A 21,243-nucleotide genomic window follows, 5' to 3' on the forward strand; every position below is an offset into this window, starting at 1 on the left:
TGGATGGGTGGGTGGACAATTGGCTGAAGGGTTTGATGGATGGAGGGTTGTTTGGGTGATTGAGTGTATGGAGGGATGGTTGGTTTATTGGACTGTAAGCCTGACTGACTGAAAATGAACGATTATCAAAATATTGCCATTTTTCACCACTTTGTCTGAATACATTAAGCTTATTATTTCTAGACTCAGTAAGTAACTGTTAGATAATTGTGCTTTAAATATGGATCAAAGTAATGGTGAATATACTTCTTGCAATCAAGCAGCTCTCCTCAGATCAGAGATGTGCAGGTTTCTCACCATCTTCAGCTCGTTATTATGCAAATATCTTGGGTGGTTTCTTTTAATGCAGTTCTTTATATTACAGCAGATTGACACTAAGCTTCATCAACCACAGTGGGGAAAAACACCTGTGGTATGTGCTCATGAGGCCTTCCTACTGCTTAAAAATTCAGTCTTGCCCCATTTTTTACTCCCTTTTTTCACTTATTGTCACCTTCATTTATGCTGATTAAAATAGTGAAGGACTACAGTTTGGTTGGTGGATTATTTGCCCTCTTTTTTTTGGACTAGTTCCTCTTGGGAGTGTGTGAGGAAACACTTTTCCACTTGGTTTGACGGGGAGTTGTTGTAGCCGACTCCTTTATACCTCCGATAAAATGAAATGTGTACAATTCTGGGAGGCTCTGACCCAAACCTGCAGAGCACCGGACCATTGGAACACGTTGATTATTTTTCGTTTTAATCCACCCTGTTTTTTTTTTTTTTTTCTCCTGTGTGGTGGGATCATTGTTGGTTTATGCCAAATTTCATTTGGAGCCACTTTGAATCACATCTGACTCTTTCATACTTGGGTACAAAAACAAGTTTCTGAGTCAGAGACTGCAAGGTCCTGAAACTACAATGACTCTGCCTCATATAAAAGTTTACTTTTTCTGCAGTTTTTTGTTTTTGTCTTCGACTGCTTTCATTTTCCCGTTGTAAACCAACCAATTTCTACCCACGTTCTCAGTTACTGATGGAAATAAATTGCTATAAAAATGTTCAAATCTCACACAGTCAATTTCTGTAATTGCTAAATATTATATACCATGCTATTTTTGTGATTTTGACCTCCATTTATATCAGTAATTAGAACCCATGGTCAAGCCCAAATATAAGCTGAATCATGCTGGAAGATCAGTTGGTGACATAAAATAACGTTTTCTTACAGTCGACTGGATCGAATGTAGAAAATCCTGTTAAATAGTTTTTAGAACAGACAAGTGACGTCTCAAGTCAGTCGCTCTTTGATTCTTGACACCAAATTTTTTTCAGCTACAACATAACCCAGATTTCTTAAGTATGAAGTTACAAAGGGATGAAGTAACCATCACTCGACAATGACACTTCCTTATTCTTGCAACACTTTTAATTGAGAATTTTACCCATCATCCTCTCAGTTTCTCCTTCCTTTTCCCTCCTCCCATGCAAATATGACATTTTCCCCTGAAGTTGATTGGCATTTATGCATTCTTGTTCCATCAAGGAAATGCTAAAACAGTTAATATGCACATTTTCACCCAGCTTCAGGGCTGCTCTCTTATAGTTCTAATTTAATCATGGATGAAGCAAGACAGAGTGTGATATCTACAATTCGGCTAAAAATAAGATGCAGGCAATTTATAGTCATTTACACACACTTTGACATTTTTTAAGGCCTGTGCTTGGAGCCACACTTAACTCTATTTAATGTGGGCTGCCACTGAAGCATCCCTCCCTTACATTTTCCATGCCTTTACTTCCTTTGGTCTTGTCTAATGAAATGGCAAATATTTGTTTCTTGAGGGCGTCATTTAGGTTCTCTCCTTGCTGGTTAGGTTAACGTTTGTTCTGCTTAATAAATAAAGGCTCTCTTTTTTTTAGTTACAAAGCAATTAGAAAATGATGATGCATCACATATCTGTTATTTAAGACGGCAAGTGTGTGTTGCCCTTTGATATGCCTGATATGGGTGGAGAAGCTAAAAATGTTTGGATCAAAGTAATGGTGATTATACTTCTTGCAATCAAGCAGCAGAAAAAATGTTTGCATTTAAGAATGCAAACATTTATTTATTTTTTTTTATTTTTAACTGTAAATTAAGTCGGTATTTGTACTGAGACCTGAAATGTAAAGAAAATAAACTATTGTAGAGATGATGGGCTTACAAAAATTTAGTCCTCTAAACATACAGGGAATATTTTCAGAACACATTTATTTTAAATGAGTAAAACTTTTTTATTTGTTTTTGTTTAGTTTTATTAGCTTAGAACTTTAGAAGAAATGGAAAGTGATGACCCAGGATTGCAAAGTGCAGAACTGAGAGTGCTTTAGCTGCTAGGAATATTTGTCAAAATAATGCAAAACTAAAACGGATGAGGCCAGTCTACTTTTAGCAATGGGAGGAGAGGAGAAGTTTGCTGTATAGCTGAAGTGGGCACAAACGCCTCATCAGTTCTCTTTATTACCTGCGCATAGACACATTGTCAGGCTGTTTCTTGGTTGAGCAGCCAGTTCTTTCCCTAAATGAATTTGCTTATTCTTTCTCCTCTGTTCACCTTCCGACTGCGTCCCTCGTGCGTCGTCCTCTTCTGTTCAACCCCTCCGCCGTTTCTTTCTTTTTATTCATTTGCTCCTGCTCCAGTACCTGCACACTATCAACCCCTGTTTTTCCTCTTTCCCAATCTCATCTTTAATTCAGCCTCTTTGTCTTTTTGATTCCCTTATTCCCCCATCTGCTTTTTACACTTTCACAATCTAAGCCCTGAATTAGGCATCCTATTTATTAATCTGCCTACCTCCACATGCGCTGTAATGCGCTGCCACAAAGAGACTACATGACTGCATTTTGGTTTATTATGCGTAGTGGTTTTTAATCAGTTTCTTTCACAGAAATCAGTTGTTGCCAGGATGTTGAAGAAGGGCGTCTAAATCTGTGTGTGCCTGTGCATTTTACTCCGAAAGAGAAAATGTTCCGGGTTCCTGTAAATGTCTGGAATTTGATTTGAGGATTCTCCAGTTTTGAATAAGTATGAGGAGAAAAAAACAAATTTATATTCCAAAATAATTTTACTTTATTTCTTGATTCAGTGTCCTTCTTTATTTTCTGCTTTCGTTTTTAAACTGTTTGTCCATCTGATCTTTTCTTTTCTTTTCATACATCTGTCCATTAATTTTTTACTTTCATCCAACTTTTCTTCCTTTCACCAATCCTACATTTTCCATCCACCATCCTGTTTTCCCTCTCATCCATTCCTTCTTTCTATTCCTTCATAATGCTTCCCTCCTACCCATCCAAATGTCAATTCATCCATTTATCTATCCATTCATCTATCAATTCATCTAATCATCCGTTTATCCATCCCTTTAAGTATGAAGCTTAATGCTTTTCCAACTCATGCTGTACATTACTGTTTATACTGTTCAATTCAAAAACTTTTCTAATTTGAGCTAAACCTTTCCAATCCCAAACAGAAATTAAATATTGTTAAATGTAAAGTTTTGTGGAAAAAAAATCAAGTGTTTGGTTGAGTTCTTACTTGAGTCTCAGTGCAAGGCAACGTTTTGTTTCGACTTGCATTTAAAACTCTGATATTCAGAGAATAGGTCAGTATGAAGCAGGTCAAGGATTTTTAGCACATTTGCATAAAAAGGAAATTACATCCCGACAGACGTTTTCAGTTTTTAACCTCAATCTCTGAATTCACTAAGGGCACATCTGTTTTAACAGCCTGCTTTTATATAATCTAAATCCAAACAAAGAGGCTTGGAAGATCATGTACGTTGGTTACATTTTCCATGTGAGCAGTCTGCAGTGCATCTTGCCCGATTCATTTTCCCTCATTAGTCTACATAAAAGATGGCTGAAGTGCCTGTGTTTGGAGTGTCCTCAACAGGACTTTCAAGTTACCTGAGAGAAAAAAAAAATGTCTCAATGTTGGAGAGATCTGAGTGAGTTCTTAAGAGTTCCCGTCTAATTTAGGTCAGACTGTGTTCAGCTCGATGCTTTCTTGCCTGCAGAAAACACTTTACATCTAGAGAATGGGACTACTCTGTTAGTTTTGGGTGTGTGTTTTTTGTGCATTTTAGAGCCGCTGTCTTTTTCTTTCCCTCTCTCTTGCCTTGGGGAGAGACAGTTATGTAATCAGAATCTCGTCATCCTTGCACTTCAGATTCCCACTGTTGTGCTCGGCTCTTTTCATACCTTTTCTCCTGTTCCATCTATATATATATATATATATATATATATATATATATATATATATATATCATGTGTTTACTTCTTTTATCTCCTTATTTGATCTTTTTTTTATCTTTTAGTTTGGGTTTTCCAGGGAATTTTACATCATTTCACCATAGAGGTTTAGAAAACATTAGCTGTTTGGTTAAAACAGAAAGCTGAACTTGAGAACACAGCTTCTCTTGAGCTCTAATTTATTTTATTTTTTTTCCTTGTTTGGATTAGAGCATATTCTGAAGAACATAATTTTCCAATGCGAACTTTGACCAGCATACAACGATGGGATTCAAAAAAAAAAAGCGTCACTCAGTATTATCTGATATACTTATCTGAGTATGTACGTTTGTCATTTTTTAAAGTCAAAATGAGTCGCCAACTCCCACAAACTTAATTCTGGCTATCTGCCGGTGTGTAAAAGAATGTAACCTTTAAAGACATTTCAAAGAGAGGATTGTGATTATCTCACCTTTTTTTTTTCTTCATTTGAAAAAAAAACCTTGTACAAGAGAAACGTCAGGCATTTGAATCATAATACAAAACACGACATGTGGGAAGTGATTCAGACCTGAACTACGTCAGATTTTCTCTTTAGCGCTGTGTCCTTCTCCTTTCTTTATTTTCATACTTTTTGCTCTCTGCTTTTTCTTCCCCCTCTATGCTCTTTAGCGCTGCCATATTAACCCCTCTGTCAGTCTGCGAGTCAGCGCCGCCGCCACTGCCTCGCTCCCACCAGCAGCCATCAGAAATCATCTGCAGAGAAAAGCTCGAGAAGCAACAATGCCACCCTGTAAAAGAAGAAAAAAAGCTGTCGCCATGGCAACTGTTGGCAACACATGTAGCCTTTTTAATTACTAAGCTGATTAATTGCTTTTTAATTGCATACTTAGACAAAATAAACTTCTGTCCCCATTCCCTTCTTTGTTCCTTAAACTCTTCAGTAATTTCCAGTGATCAGCTGGAGAGTGTCCTCTCAATGACAATAATCCTGTTGAGCTGAAAGGCATTTTATAGACTAGAGCGACACAAAAGCAGTGAAGAGCAGAATAGGGGACACCATGGGCTTCAAATAGCTGCCCCCACCCCCTTAACTCTGCATGCTGCCAAGGCAGGTGGGCACATTTCTGGGGAGCCCAACTTCACCTATACGTCTTCAAGGTCATATGAAGGACCCTTGCTGCCAAAATAGGTAAAGATGACATTTTAAAAAGCAATGCTATCTGTTTTTGATTACATTACTTGCTACTGTGAAATGAAATAAATGGAAATTGTTACCTTGGAGACCTATTCATTTGAAAAGAACTTGAGTACTATAGAATCCAATCCGGTTGGGTATTGCGCGTTTGTAGTCTGAGTCTCCATTCATGGCTGAACGTGAAAATTGTCCGTCACCTGACAATTTCTCGGTGCATCTCTAACGAGTAATCATTTCTATTACGATTTTTATTATTATCATTCATCACTTAGTGCCCAGTCGAAATGACGGTGAGACTAAAGACGCCGCTTGCTTGATCACCCAAATACCTGAAAATCAGTGAGGCCAAACAGTTTGTTGTAATCATGGTAAACAAAGCCAAATCAAGCCCCGTTCGTCTCCGTTTCCTCCCACTTTCTTTCTGTAGCAACTCATTTTGTCGTCAAGGTTATGGTGACAGTACATTAGGAGACCTTTCCTGTTTCCTGACGTATTTTACTTGTCACCCCATCTCCTCCTCCTCCCTCCTCAGTTCTCATCATTTGTCTGATTCTTTTGAAGAATGGAAAAACTCGACCGTGTTCCGCCGTGCTTTGGAGTGGTGAACTTTAATTGCGTGCTTATTCCCTGCTGTTGTTTTATCATTATTATTATTTTTTCTTTTATTGCTGTGATCTCTCTCTGCTTGATCATGTTCTAATGGCCGCGGACAGACACAGTCACCGCTCCGGTTAGAAAAACAGGCCATTTGATGTAAGACTCCATATGCCGGAGCGACTGCCTCCGGGGAAGATGTGTGTGTGTGTGTGTGTGTGGTGCTGGTTCTGTTGTGTGTCTCATCTGCATACGGCGCTCCGATCCTCTCAGCCGTCTGGTCTCCCATGCCAGCGGAGGAGGGTGGCACCTTTAAGTACGTTAGCACAGGTACAGGTTATTTTTGTGCATCGCTTTGATTATACACCCATTTGCTCTGTTTCTATGGCAACATTATGCTCCCTCTCGGTTCTCATGTTCATAGCACCCGTCTTTGACAGGTGCAAGTTAGAGTTTAATGCTAATTGCATTTTGTCTGCGTGACGACAAGCCCGTTCCTCCTCCAGCTAATGCAGTCGTGTTCAGGAGGATCAATTTGTGTCGATTTAAAAAAAAAAAAAAAAAAAAACCTTGCCAGTGCCCTGCATGATAGCCTCAGGTTGCATTCAAGCCCCTCGCCGTCTCGTACGTGTCTGCTTGCCTGTATGCGAGTTTTGGCAGCGTAAGTGGGGGTCACATTAGGCGTGTAAGCCGGGGTTGAGTAGCCTCGCTGCCTGCCTGCTGCCTCTTTGATGGGAGAACATCTGTTGGCTGTGATACGAAGCTGGGGAGGATCTCTTTCTCTCTCCTTCTCCTTCGCTCCTTTGCTTGCTCCGTGGTCTCTGTTACGAATTCCCCAGCTGCTTCGCTCTCTCCCATCTTCTGGGGGGAAAAAGAAAAAGAAAAAACAAAAAAAAAACAGCCTGCCTGTCCCCCACCACCTGTTCAGTTTTAATACATAATTTATCTGCTAAAGTAACCACATCTGAGAAACTCAGCCCTCTGTCCATTTCAAGTTTTCTGTCAGCTTTCTGTCTGTTTAATTCAGCCTATTGGCTGAATTAAAGTTTTTAATTTACTGCCTTCAACCTGCAGAAACGTGCACCATCAGGGAAGCAAAACTTAAAAAAAAGAAAAAATTAATTAATTAAAAGAATTATTACACTAATTTACCAGGAGCGAAAATCATCTCTAAATTTGCCCGATCTGTCGACTTGTTTTACTAAGTTTAACATTCATCCGACGACTGCAGCTGCAGATGAAAGGAGCGCACCGTCTTTAAGACGGAGCACAGCCTGAAACTGTCAGCACTCATTACATGTTTGATTACATTTTAAATCAGAAGCCACTATTTTATGTCCGAGCTGCGCAGTTTTTTAGCTGGCTGAGTGGAATGGATGCATGCCTCCGAACAGGTAAACTAACTGGCGGCAGTCAGACAGGCCATAATCATTCTGAACCTGATTGTTACGCAATTACCGTCCTTTGCAAACGTATGGCTGCCTCTTGAACTTTACAGTTTTGTATGTTACAGCCACAAACTAAAGTGCATTTATTTTGTATTTAAATTTGTGACTGAGCATTAATTATATAGACCAGCATATACATGGTGTTGAAATTTTTTTTTTTTTTACTAGTTTATGTATGTAATACTTTTTTTTGTGCTTTTGCCTTACATAATCTCTTGATTTATTCTTGTTTCCTTATTGTGGCTGACATGGGGAAAAAAAAGTAGAGTTTCTCTAAACGTATTTTACTGCTGCTGTGTGATTTCAGTTTTTACTGTTTTGAAATAAGCCTGTCTGCAGCTTGACATGTTTTGTTACCAAGTCCTGTTATGTGGCCTTGCAGACCAATAACCAGTCGTATTGTTATCTCAGTTTGACAGGAACTATGTTGCTACTAAGTCGAGTCTGTACCCAAACCAGTTTCTCAATGTCACAGCCACACCCCGTTTGTTTGTGATCTATTTAATGTATATGCCGTTAATTAACTTATAATTGGATAAAAACCTTGAACACCAGACAAATCGTCTTTCCAAAGTCTCCCCTTCCTTAAACGCTTCATCCTTTTGCTGAAGCTGCTTTATCTGAGCCGCCAGGGTTAATGTGCGACATCACTAACCTCTTCGAACCCCAGAGACGGGCATTTCATGGTCCCAGAGGTAATGGGTTCATGTCTTTTCACTTTAATGGAACAGAACAACTTGGCCATCCCAGCACCTGTCACTCAACTCTAATGTCCAGCCAAGATTGATGAGGCATGTTCTCACAGGAAAGGTGTTCTGTTTGAGGCAGACGTGGACGCTGCAGTGACTTAGCGTTCTGCAACAAAATACAACCCAATCACTGTAAAACGGGCAGTAAATCCAAGTGCTGGGCCATGGTAACTCTCCTTTCAAACAGTGAAGCTGGGGTTTGCCTTTGTGCGCTTTGAGGCTGATTTACCTGAAATCAGCCTCTCATGATATTAGTCACTGGCGGTGAGTCATATTAGTTTGCATTGGTGTTATTAGAGAATAAAGTGTATGAAGCATTTATGACTACTTCAGTGTGCATCATTATTGAAATGACCTCATGGACAGTATTTACTTTTTTGTTTGTTGTAAAAGAAATGCCTTCTATTAAAAAGACAGTATTTTTATTTGTAAATCTTCTACATATATTCCTTTTTCTCCTAAGGTACGTGGCACTTTTTTCTTGGCGTCGGGCTTCAATTTGAACAAAACACTCTAATTCCAGTATTCTGAATGGTCAGTTGTTTGTGCCTTATGGTGTGTGTAACCTTATCGATAATGAGTGTTTATTCTGTAGAAACAGTCCAACCGTCTGCATTGTAATTATTGTGGTTGTGATGAGGCAAAGGGATCTGACTGAAGCAGCTGTCTGTCTTGTTGATCATTCCTCGCCTCTAATTGTTTAGTCGATACAGACAACATCGTTAAGGAACAGGAAATCCGGGGTCGCCCACCTTTCTGCTTCACAAACCTGGAGCACTCATTAACATGACACCGGCGCTGTTTTTTAAATGAGCTCTTAGCATGCCAATCAAATCCTCCCCTTGGCCCGAATAACAAACATAACTTTTTTTAAAATCTTGTATCAATGAGATGTGGAGGGAGCAATGTTCTTGATCTAAAATCTCAGAGAAATGTTCAGGTACCTTTTCTGTAGTTTGTTAAAACTGAGCAGTCTGAAAGCATGGCAGTTGAGGGGCCCACAATTCATAACAGTGGGGCTCTGCCACTACCCTGCATGTATGCGTATATGTCTGCATTAATCAGTAGAGAGATGAGTGTGTAGGATACGTAGTGAGTTTCGAAGACCCCACTGCGTCCGACAGCTTCCCCACCTCAACCCCTAACTCCTGTGTGTGAAAAGTGAATCATTCTCTCTCGAACAGATTCATCAGGGACATAATGAGGCTAAATTGATTAACAAAGGGCACTTTTATGACTAACACCGCCCTATTGATTTCAATTGTCCTCCACAGCTGATTACGTGATGAATTAATAGCAGAGCTACGCAAAAGCCACGCAAGATGATGCACCCAGGGTGTGTTTCCCAATCTTTTAGTTGGTTCACAGGTCCTTCAATTTTCTTTTTCTGTTATACACAAGTGGGTCATTTATTCTGATGGAGTTACTTCCTCCGCTGATGTGTGTTGGAATCAGATGACTCATCTGGGTATTGCTGCCGTCACTGCATTACTTTTGTTGGCACTTGCGAAAGGAAGACCGAGTCTCCAATGAGTTCTTTTTAATATCAAAGAATAATAATCAGTGTTTACCTTAATATAAAATCAGAGTCAATGTTCCTTTTGCGGTTTGTAAAAGATTAACATGTTTTAACGCCAGGAAGTCTGTGGTAGAAGGACCGTTTTTATTCTGCACCTGTGAGATATGGAATTTGATTTCAGTAAAAATAGAAACTGCCCTTCCTGTAAACTTGAAATGCATGGTGTGCCTATAGATGATTCATAGATATTACTTGGGTGATAAAACAGGCATTGATGGCGGAAGACCCATGAGATTTTCAATCCTAAGCATCTTGGGAAAATAGCAGAAAAAAAACATTTCTCCATGGTTTATACTCTATTTCTTGACTTGCCAACACTATTTATGGCATTTGTGGTCTAACCAGTTAAAGTCCAACTTCTTGAGAAATTTCTGGTGTAATTTTAATAAAATGTAATATCCATGCACAAAATTTGGATGGAAAATAAACCCTTCAAATTGCCAAATATGATTCTAGGTAAGTAGGTAATTTCCAAATATATATATATATATATATATATATATATATATATATATATATATATATATATATATATTGAGCCAGCCAGAGGCCACACAAAAATTGTACCAACCCATTCTTGCCACCATTTGTTTTTTTTATATTTGTCTTCTTTGAAAGGGATTGATTTATATTGATACATAGTAACCATATATAACACTTCAATTGGATTTATACTGGCATTTTCTGTCATGCATGCTACATGTAACACCTCACACTCATTACCATGTTGACTCAGTTTTCATTCTCGCCCCTTCCTCTGCCATAATGTGTGTACAGTTATCCAACTGTGTGGATATTAATCCACTTGTGTTCCAATGTGTGAATCTGTTCCGTTACGCCCATATCCCGGTCTTGAGGGACACTTTCTTCATTTCAAGCCATAAATATTTCAATAAATTGAGCCCAAGCCAGTTGGCAGACCTCTTAACTACCTGAAGAAGATCTTTGCTTGCTGTTGAAGAGCCGCACTTCAGCCAGTGGAGTATCTCAAAGTAAAGCTCTGTAAAACTGCTCAACTGCAGGTATATTTTACTTTACGACCATACAAATTGGTATGCAATCTTTAAATCTTTAACTTCTTAGTTGAAGATTGCTTCAATTGAATCCCAACTGTGGATTTTCTGCTTGTGGCGTGCAGTTAGGATTTACTCAGAGCAGCTACAGAAAGATCTCTGATTGGGCAATAAGGGATAGATATTAATGTGAGGGGATGGGGAAACATTTCTCTTAAAAACAAAACATTGACCGCTGTAGAGATGCAGCGAGAGATCCACATGAAATTCTGAAGCCAGGATCCAATAGCTCCATCCTCCGGGATGAAAACTCGCTCCCCCACAGAGCCACAGTGTTTGGAGTGGAGAAGATGGAATGGCTTGCCTTGTTTTTATTCCTTATCGCTGTGAAAAGGTGCAATCATCCAATCCACCAAGCAGTTCCAAGCAAGAGTGATTACCAGGTTTTGAGGGCGTTATCCACAAGTTTTGCTGTGTTGCTCATTACATGGGCTTGTAATCCTTGCAAGTCTTTCCTCTGGGGTTTTAACACATTCTGGAAAACTATGGAAAAGTATTTTCCAGGTCTGAATTTATACCTCCTAACTGCTTTCCTTCTGTGTTCTTGCAGCCATCTCTGGGTCATTACATCTTTCATTCCCTGTTCTTGGTAATTTGTGACTCCATCTTTCTGTTCTTGCCTCCTCCTTTGTCCGTCTCTGTTCTTCCTTCCCTCCTTTTGTTCTTACTGTCTTTTCTCATTACCTTCCCAACTTCAAACCATTTTTTGTCCTTCCTTTCTTCCTTTTGTCTTTTCTCTTTCCCACCTCCCTGTCGCTCCTTTGCCTTATTTTTTTCCCTTTGTTTTTCTTCTCTCTTTTCTCCCTTTTTTCTATCATTCTTTAATCTTGTGCTTTCTTTCCTTCATTTCATCCCTCTTTATAGAAACACCGGTCATAAATTCATTGTTGGTAGCACACGAGAGAGGCCGGAGAGAACAAACAGAACGAAACACATTTGCCGAAGGGGAGACAAAAAAGCCAAGAAACAAAGTCATAATCTCAAGTTGGAAACATCCAAACTCTATCAAACACTTTTATCTTTTATTATGCGATTCTGATTGCCACCATTGAGCATATAAGCAACCTTCTCCCCCATCATCACATTACCCTCCCAGATTAACTTGTCACTCTCTCGGGTGTAAATGTGTTCTTCATTCTACAGTTGCCATGAAGGTCATCCTGGTCTCCATCATTAGGACTTGTTCTCCCTTCAACTCCAGCTTAATTGCCTGTTGGTTAGGCGCATTTAGGTGCATTTCTCCTTCCCCCCTCCCCTTTCTCTCACATCAAGTCTGGCAGCTTGGTGGCTCTCGTCTGCGGCTGCGGTTGCCTCGTCGCGTACCTGCATTCAAGTGGAACAAACAGGACGGTTGGCTGCTCGCGGAAGGTCATCAGCCCCGGGCGCCGCGTGTGCATGAGTTTGCGCTTTTTAAAAAACGACTTGGACTACAGCGTCTCTAATGGTGCATTCAGGCAGGATGCAAAACAAGTTTTTTATCCTTTTGTAATCATTCTAATCACCAGCGTTTTGGCAGCGTTAGACACAACTAATGAATTGAATGCACAGCGCTTTATGCTCTTTCATAAAGGCGCAACAAAGAAAGCAGCAGCAGCAGCTGTGGGGTGTTTGTCTTTCTCTCCCCACAAATGTTTTACTGCAGGCAGAAGAATGCGAACCGGTGAAGCTGTTCGGGACACCTGGGAGCCGGAAAAAAGTTGATGTTTTTGTTTATAGGCCGTCGTCCTGCTTTAAAAGGAGCTTTTTGTCTTCCATTCTTTGAAAAGAACTTTAAAAACAAAAGCAGTAGAAATTAGTTTTTTTTTTATTATTATTATTTATAAACTAATAATTTCTCGCCCCCTTGAGACCGACACACCCTTGCAGTCGGACATCATGTCCTTCCCGGATTTCCAACACTTGCTACCGCTGTAAAAGTGTTGCAGTGATGGCCACCGGGCTAATGAACGGTGACACCTAATCTTTGTCATCCCTAATTGGTGCTGCAGGTTTGATTAAAAGCCGAGTCATGTCAGCTCCCTCAGAATGTGGGAAGCATGTTTATTACGGGACGCGGTGGATTGCAGGGTTTGTCGGCGTGCCAGTAATGTGTGCATTCGGCCGCATATGTTTGCTATGCTAATATTGCACACACCTGCCTGGTGCTCAGGCAAAAATCCTGCTTGATCTTGGGCTTTGTGAAGCGTGGCTGCGTTTTTGCTCTTCATTAACCTTGCTTGCCCTCAATCCCTGAAATTTCAGCTTGTTTATTTTCTGTCAACCTTCTTTTCTCCTTTTTTTTTAATTTCTGCTTCTTTTTTCCATTTTTAAGCGTTTTTTTTTTTTCGGATGAACTCAAGTTCTGTTATATAAATTTCCTCATTCTGACATTGAAGGTTGAGAGAGAGATGTCTTTGTAGGGTTAAAATCAGTTTTTCCTACAAATCCTGCTCAATTATCTGCATATAAACACAAATTAGCAGTCAGATGCAAATTAAGAAAAATAAACGTTGTAGTTCTTGGCAGATGGGGGAAAAAGAACGCAGCTAATCAAATGACCAACCAGATATTCCTGAGCTTTTTTTCTTCTTCTTCTTCTTCATCTGACCTTTTTAAAAATAAAACCCTTCCTAAATTGCCGGCAGATAAACAGCACTGAGTTCTGCTGCTGCAGCCCCTCAGAAAGTTTAAGCCCAAAGCGCCACTGCATTTCTCGACTTTAGAACTTCCTGCTTTGGTGCACCCCATCGTCCAAAGATTCCTCCACGGGGAGTTTATTAGTTTCCTTTCATCCTCGCCATCTTGTGCTTGAATACGTGCTTAACACCATTGCTCTATTGAAGTTGTACACAAACACGTAACATTCTGTGTTAATAACCACCCACTCAGTGCACTGCACCCCTTGCACTCTGCGAACACACTCACGCACACACCTACTGATGTCCATGCTTTTTGATTTGTGGCCCAAAGCAAAGCTGTTCTCCCTAATGAGCCGCCTGCCCTCTGTTTTTCCACGGGAGGTGAGGGAGAACTAACCTTGATGCAGCATAGAAGGGATCCAACCTGCTTACACACACACAAACTTGAACTGCTGTGCTTGTGAAAGAAACTCTGTGGCTGTATCTTTTATCCGGCTTGTGACATTATCACCAAGTTGATGATGCTGAAGCTAACCTCATCATAACGTCTAGATGTACCATGTCTGCCCTGAAGTCGAGGGAGATATTTATTCGTATTTGCATCACAAAGCATTTTCAGGTTTATTGAGTGAACTGTAAGTCAAATTTTGGAATAACTGAGCTGTAACTTTTTTTTTTCCCCTCTGTGTTCTTAGATCTGGGCCAACTACGTGGAGAAACCCGTGGAGGAGGTTGTGCACGTCTCTGAGGAGAAGGAACGCGTGGCCAACTACAGACCCGTATATGTGACTGAAATCAGCGACACCCTGCACTTCTACGCCCAGGATGTGGAGACGGGTACAGACACTTTCTCCGTTTTAATACGTTTAATATGCATTTCCACGTCCTGTCGCACTGCAAGCACAAACTTTGCTTGCTGTTAGCCAGTAAAGTCAAAATAAGTAGTGGATAAGGAAAGGAAAAATACTAGTAAAAGTAAAGACTAGTATAACATTTAAGTTTTTTCTTCCTAATAAATAATATTTCTTACTCCTCTTCAGTGCCGCAGTTATTCACTACTTTGACTTGTCGTATAAACTACATTACATTTTCTGGTTGTAACAAGACAAAATGTGAAAGGTTAGAAATACTTTTTTGAAGAACTATACTGTTACAATGTGGCTCAAAAATTATAAAATAGAGGAAGCACCAGGAGGCTGACTGATTTTAATTATGTAAAATATTCATTTGTACACTTTAGCTTATCTTCTTACTGCAGCGGCTGCTTGCATTGAAACAATCAGTGTCTCTGTAGAAAAGTGAAGACCAGGGTTCTTTAACTTTCTGCTCTGCTTTCTTTACCTCCACACTGATTTCATTAACGAGAATTAATTCTGCCGCAAAGACATTGACTGCATCTGTTACCTCCAACATTTCTCTCACTAGTGGAGACCCAATAACTGAACCTCCCTCTTGTTTCTACTAATAAATGGTCGCCGTAATGAAGAGCGATGGCAGCAGGCGCTAACAATTGGGGTCCAACTTGATTCCACGCATTTAATCTTCCAGAAGTTGTTCAACTCAATGAGCACTTGAAAACCTACTTGGTGCAAAAATCACTTAATTTTCCACCAGGGTATTTGAACCGTAATCCTCATTGGGACTGATATCATGTGCAGAAATAGAAAAAGGGTATTGTCACACTATTTTTGAATGAGTCTCCGCAGTAAATGTCAAATTTTATTCTATTTGGAAAAAGAAGAAAATTCCGAACTATTACGATTTTGGAATCAATAAAAATAGCACAAAACTGTATCTCGGAGTATATCGCCTCACGTTTTGAGCTCTGGGAAGTGACGATTATTACACCATGACGCGTCCGCTTTGCTTTTAGTAGCTTGAAAAAGAAAATCACAGAAGAAATCAAGAAAACCGGTTTTCTTTCACATTAATTGCCAATTTGTTGTGCATGCGTTCATGCTGCTTTGAATGCCTGAAACTTTGATCAAGAGTATCTAAAGGCAGGCCAAGCTTATGTTTTGGTACAGTTTGATTTTTTTCATTTTTTTGTGAGTGTTCCAAGAGTCGTTAAATAACAGCATAATTATCCTTGCAGGCAAAACCAGAAGCATTTAGAGAGTTTGCTGTAGCAAAAAAAGGACTAATTAGCTTCTTTTGATTCAAGATGTGTGTGTTCTAAGTTAGTTTGTGCTCAGTTTCACATGTAATAAGACGATTCAATAAAAACTACTTTCAGCACATTGATTTTTTATTTTTCTTTGCAGAATGGAACAGATCTGAACTGTTCATATGAATTGTCTCCATCTGCCAGATCATGGGAGCTGCCCAGCCTTCCTGTCACTCCTGCCCCCTCATCTGTCTCCAATAGATGTAGACGTTCAAAGGCCATGAAATCGACTTTACCCATCTTTTTTTTTCTTTTTCTTGTCATTTGCCTCCCCAACATAATTAATAAATTTACCTTCAATTAACAAGATTTTAATTCAAAGCATACAGCTCACAGGATCTAATTTGTTCATAAAGAAGCATATATATAAACCTTTCAGTTTGCAGTTCTCTCTAGGTTTCATCTCTACGCCCTAAAATCTCCAGTGCTCCTTGAAATATGTGGAAATATAACATTATTCCTTCTCTTGCCGTGAGCTATAAATTCAAATCAAAACCGTAGCGCCGCCTCCGGCTACGGTGCTGCTGCCTCAGTCAGTCGGGATTGATGCTCTGATTTTTGTCTGGGCTTTCATGGTTCAGCGTTGCAGCGAAGGGCCAGAAATTTGACTTTACAAGTCTAAACCCTGAAGTTTAGGTTAATGCCACTAGCGGCACTTGTGGCCGTTAGGAGAAATAAGCACTGAATAGCTCGTCGTCTTGTTTTTCAAGTTCTCTATATATCTAGGACATTAAGGAAGAGCAGGAAACAGAGTGTATACAATGTTTCCCGCCATGTAAAATTGTACACAAACAGCATTTTTTTTCCCATATTGCTGCTCTCAGTGCATTTTGACAGGAGAGCTATGAGTTATTCAATCTTTTCTCATAAAAAGCCTTTATTTTAGATGATCCAGCAGTGCTGGCGGCTTCTTATATATTTATTTTTTTTCATTTAATTGGCTTGTGTTCTTCCAACAAGCAGCTTATTGGGTGCTTTCATAAAAACGAAAAAAAAAATGTTGTTCTCAGCAAGGGAGTAAAACCTGACTGGTCCACGGCCCCTCTGCTTCCCTCTCCTGTTGGGTTGCTTGCCCCCACCCCACCCCTCTCCTCCTCCGTCTCCTCCACTTTCTCCTCCTCCTCTCCTGCCTCACGGTTCCTTTCATTTCTGCAGGTGCGCACTCAGAGCTGCATTAAGTCATCTGGGCTTCTTGAGCTGAACATCAAAGTGTTAGAGGCTGTAAAATCACATGAGCTGAGTGCTTTAAAATATCATTACATGCCCCCACCCCTCACCCCACAACATTTCTTAGTGAGCAAGTTTACACACACAGATCCAGTGTGAAGCAGAATACTTTAGTGTTTACAGCAGATGACAATGGGCCATCTTAAAAGGAAATACACAAGTGGCTTCCTCATGCGCGCCCATGTCATTTCGAATGGCTTCATTTGACTCTGTATAGCGAAACTCCAACCACGTGTAAAATATTTTGGTTGTATCATATTAACCAGAGGCCAGTCATTCATACATTTATTTTTGCAATTGTTTTAGTACATTAATGCAATGCTATCCTCAAGACTTTGAATCAAATTTTACCTGATTTTACATCCACCTAGGCCTGTCGCGATAAACGATAAATCAATTAATCAGACAATTATCGGCTTTATCGTCTCTTCCGGCCTTTTTTCTTTCTGTTGATGACACTGAATGAAAAAAGGCTCCGGTGCTCTCTACTGACCCTCCCTTCCTCATTTCCTTAGTCTAATGTCCAGCGCACACTACACAAGTTGTCGGCCCATTTCCAAACCCTGAGCGACCACACATTAGCCGACAGAAATCCTAGGTATAACGGTTCGATCGGATTCGTCGTGCCGTGTGGTGTCCAGCCACATGGGCACAAAATAACGGCTGCAAGTCCAGTTAACTAATTTTAAAATGAGGCATTAATCAGTGCTTTACTAGAATCTACCTGTGATGCATGTGGCTAGAGTCACATGCATCACAGTCCTGACTGAATGAAAATAATTATAACCTATTTATGTTACGTTAACGAAGAACAGCTGAAAACCTACCGGGTTTATCAACTACGGTAGCAATTTGGCTCCAACTCTTCCCCTTGTCATTTCTATATTCTTTGCACGAAATGTTAAATAAATATTAATGTTGTTTCCACATATCATCTCCGATGTCCACTGGACTTCGGGTTGCGCTGTTTCAGCTGTTCGGGATTCCCCTCGTAATTTCCCCTCAGAGCACGGAGGAGAATCCGCGCTTTCTGATTGGCTACCTGTCACATTCAGTATTAACCAATCGGGGAAAACCCCTGATTTAGATCGGAGTGGCTACCACGTTCTACCGTAACCCACCACACACTGCAGGGTGATCGGTTAGATGGCCAACGATCTAAGATTGTCATAAGGGGAAAATAGGGGCAAAAAATGGTGTAGTGTGAACTATTGCATTAGGAAGTCGGATGTGCCTTTTTTCTCTATTTAAATCTAGGGATTACTGAAGGGCAATACAGACTTCATAATCTGGACTCATTCGGTTGAATGCAGTATTTATTTCCACTTTGGCTTTATGTTGGTTAGTTTTTATTCAAGTACGTTTTTTGTTAATGGAGACTGAGTATCTGTTTTATTTTTATTTTTGGTTGTTTTGTTTATTTAGTTTATCAGTTCCAGTGTTACGTGTTATTTTGAAAATAAATATCAGGAAATCGCATGTGTTATTAGTCATTTCCATTAAATCAGTGTCAAAAGGTCTTGAAACAATATCGTTTATCGCAATAATTTCTTTAGACAATTAATCGTCCAGCAAAATTTGTTATCGTGACAGTCCTACATCCACCCTTCATTTTCTTCCAGTCTCCTTCAGTTTGATTCCTATAAATAAACAATTTCACAACCTTTTATAAAAGTGTTTATTTACATATACACTTTTTAACATAACTAAGCTAAAAATGTTCTGTATTAAAAAAAAATTTCCTTAAGATTTTAGCTTGTTTACATTTTCATTAACTGTGGTTATGATTGATCTGACAGATTTTTACATCCTGATCAAACCAAATCAACTGAGGGACCCACTGCTGTTCGATCTTCATACTCCCAAAAGCCTTTTGTATTTTTTTAAGAATATATAGTTATTACTTTATTATAGAAGATTGCCGTAAATCGTTGATTGTTAAAGCATTTACACAATGTGCAATTTCAGGCACGGCTGGTGGCTAAAAGCTCATTTTGGTACCTGATAGTTAAGTATGTGTAAAAAAAAAAACAAAAAAAAAAACACTTAAAGTACAGAATAGGAAATGCACCACTTTAGAAATTTGCAGCAAGTTTTTGATTTAAGTTTTTGTTAATGTTTGACCTGCCTGCTGTGATTTGTAGCCACCTTGGCTATATTTATGTAATTTGTCATTCAAGAGAGAGAAAGAGATCAAATCTTCCAGGAATTAGACTGATGCAAAGAAAAATTATGTATTTGTTAGAATTCGAATATACTTCTCACGGGAAGAGAATACAATAAAATGAATTGAGAATGATTCAGAAGAGCAAGGAAGTGTAAACAAAAAGGGAACAAAAAATTCCTTAAAATTTATAGCTGGTTAACATATCTATGGCTTCGCAGTGCGCAAGTAAAAATGAGTAACGCAGCAAAAAAAAAGCCAGAGAAACATCAATTTCAGCTGGTTGTACACTTGTTTAAGTAGAACAGAGAAGATGAGGAAGGAGAAAAAGGAACATCGCCATAAATATTTAGAGCCAGTTTCCAAACCATTAACCCTGAGGGACTTGTGTCTATGTAATAAAGTTGGGTGTATTTATTTATTTATTGTGGTCTGTAGAGATGAGTGGCTGCTGAAAAGCCTTCACAGCTTTCTAGATGTTAAAGTTCATGCATCGGTCTCTAAAGTAGTTTATTTTTCTGAGCTATTAAAATGCAGTCAGAACCCCAGCAGCTTGCAGCGTCATTTTCCCTCATGGGTCCTGTATCTGCTACAGGTTTGACCCTTTTCCCCATTTTAATCATTTGCATTTAATCACAACCCCCCACAAAACAATTTCACATGTGAATATTTTTACACTTGTTTGGTAACTGATTGTTTCCACATTAGGAATAGATTTTCCCAGAAGATTTAGGAAATTGATCTGTAATCCTGTTTATTTTGGGATTTCATCTTGTTAAGCAGTCATTTATCGTTTTCTAACCCCCCTCTACCGCACTCCTCAGCCCACCCCCTTTGCTTCAGTGGTGCCGTTTCTGATCCCCCCGTTTTCCTTCTGTGTGCCATTTCCTCTCTGGAGGCTATATGTAATTACTGTCAGAAGGGAGCCGGCACAGATCTGTGCAACCTTGGACACTCTGAGACAAAAGGCCACTCCAGACACATGAAGGGAGACGACTCTGAACTATGTAGAGCTGGTAGTATATTACTCTGCTGGAAGCAGGCTTGGTAAAAAAAAAAAAAAAAAAAAAAACAATCCAAATGCAGGTTTGGAGTCTTTCTGGGTAGAAACCAGAATTGCAGCAGCTAGAATATACACTTCAGGGATGTCGTATTAAGCTCTAGTTTCCTATGGGATACGGACTATACACTTATTTCACTGCAGACAAGACTCCGCTCTGTTTGACGAAGTAATGGGTCAAGGAGGTAAAGCCGAATGTCCCTCACTTCGGTGACACTGCTGGGGTAATTCTTGGGGATCTCAAGGCTTTCCCAGATGAGAAGGGATATGTAGTCTCTCTGGTGAGATCAGGGTTCACTCTGGGTTGTCTTTCAGCAGGATGTATCCTGAAAACTTTCAAGCATCCTAGAAACTTTTCAGATCAGATCGATCAGATATGGGGTCACAATCCACATTTCAGTACTGTAGGACATAATTTTCCTAGCCAGCTCCTTGTCCTTAATAACGCCACATGCAAACAAGAGCAAAAGATGCTTTAACTCCTCTGCTCGAAGCAGAGACATATTGTTGACCCACAGGAAGCAGTCCGGTTAACAAAAATAGCCTCAGACTTGGAAGAGGGGACCTTTCATCCTGGTCACTTTGGACCGGACTCGCTTTCATTTTCTAAGGAAGGAAGATGCTCCTTCCTTATGCTTCTAACACGTCTTGTTATATATATTTTTTTATCCAGCAGTACTTCAACATAATGAAGATTTATTTTCTGTGTTAACTGTACAGTAATTACTTATTAGTGGATTAATGTTGGGTGGAAAATTAATTTCGTCAGACTCAAAACGGACCAAAGTTTTGCGACTCTCCACCGTGCTGCTTTTACGATTTATCCTTAATCTTTCGGAGTGACTGGATGTTCGGAGTGTACAATGACCATCTCCCACTTGTTTCTGCACACTGCTGCTCATCTGGCTGTAAAAGGACAAAATGTTTTTTCCTTTTTTTTTTTGGCTTTCAAGAAAGGCAAATTTATCTTAGAAAATGGTTCAAATTAAATGATGTAGAGCACCACAGTGCTGTTTTAAATATTGTTTTACCAACCAGTTTGTTCAATGTTAAGTGGTTCTATAAATAGTCCAAACTAGGTAAGAGCGATTGCAAGCTAAATATTAGACGCCAC

General features: G+C 39.6%; 1 protein-coding gene across 1 annotated transcript in view; it reads left to right on the plus strand.

Moving 5' to 3' along the window:
* snd1 (staphylococcal nuclease and tudor domain containing 1) overlaps positions 1-21,243 on the plus strand; it is a 167,479-nt gene that overhangs the window by 115,459 nt on the left and 30,777 nt on the right. Inside the window, exon 18 of the mRNA XM_014982396.2 lies at positions 14,207-14,348. Within this exon, the coding sequence (XP_014837882.2) occupies positions 14,207-14,348 (142 nt within the window). The remainder of the gene's footprint in view (positions 1-14,206; positions 14,349-21,243) is intronic.

The sequence above is a fragment of the Poecilia mexicana genome, unplaced genomic scaffold, assembly GCF_051168715.1.
Source record: "Poecilia mexicana isolate PSO_F unplaced genomic scaffold, ASM5116871v1 scaffold_23, whole genome shotgun sequence".
NCBI classification, from domain to species: Eukaryota; Metazoa; Chordata; class Actinopteri; order Cyprinodontiformes; family Poeciliidae; genus Poecilia; species Poecilia mexicana.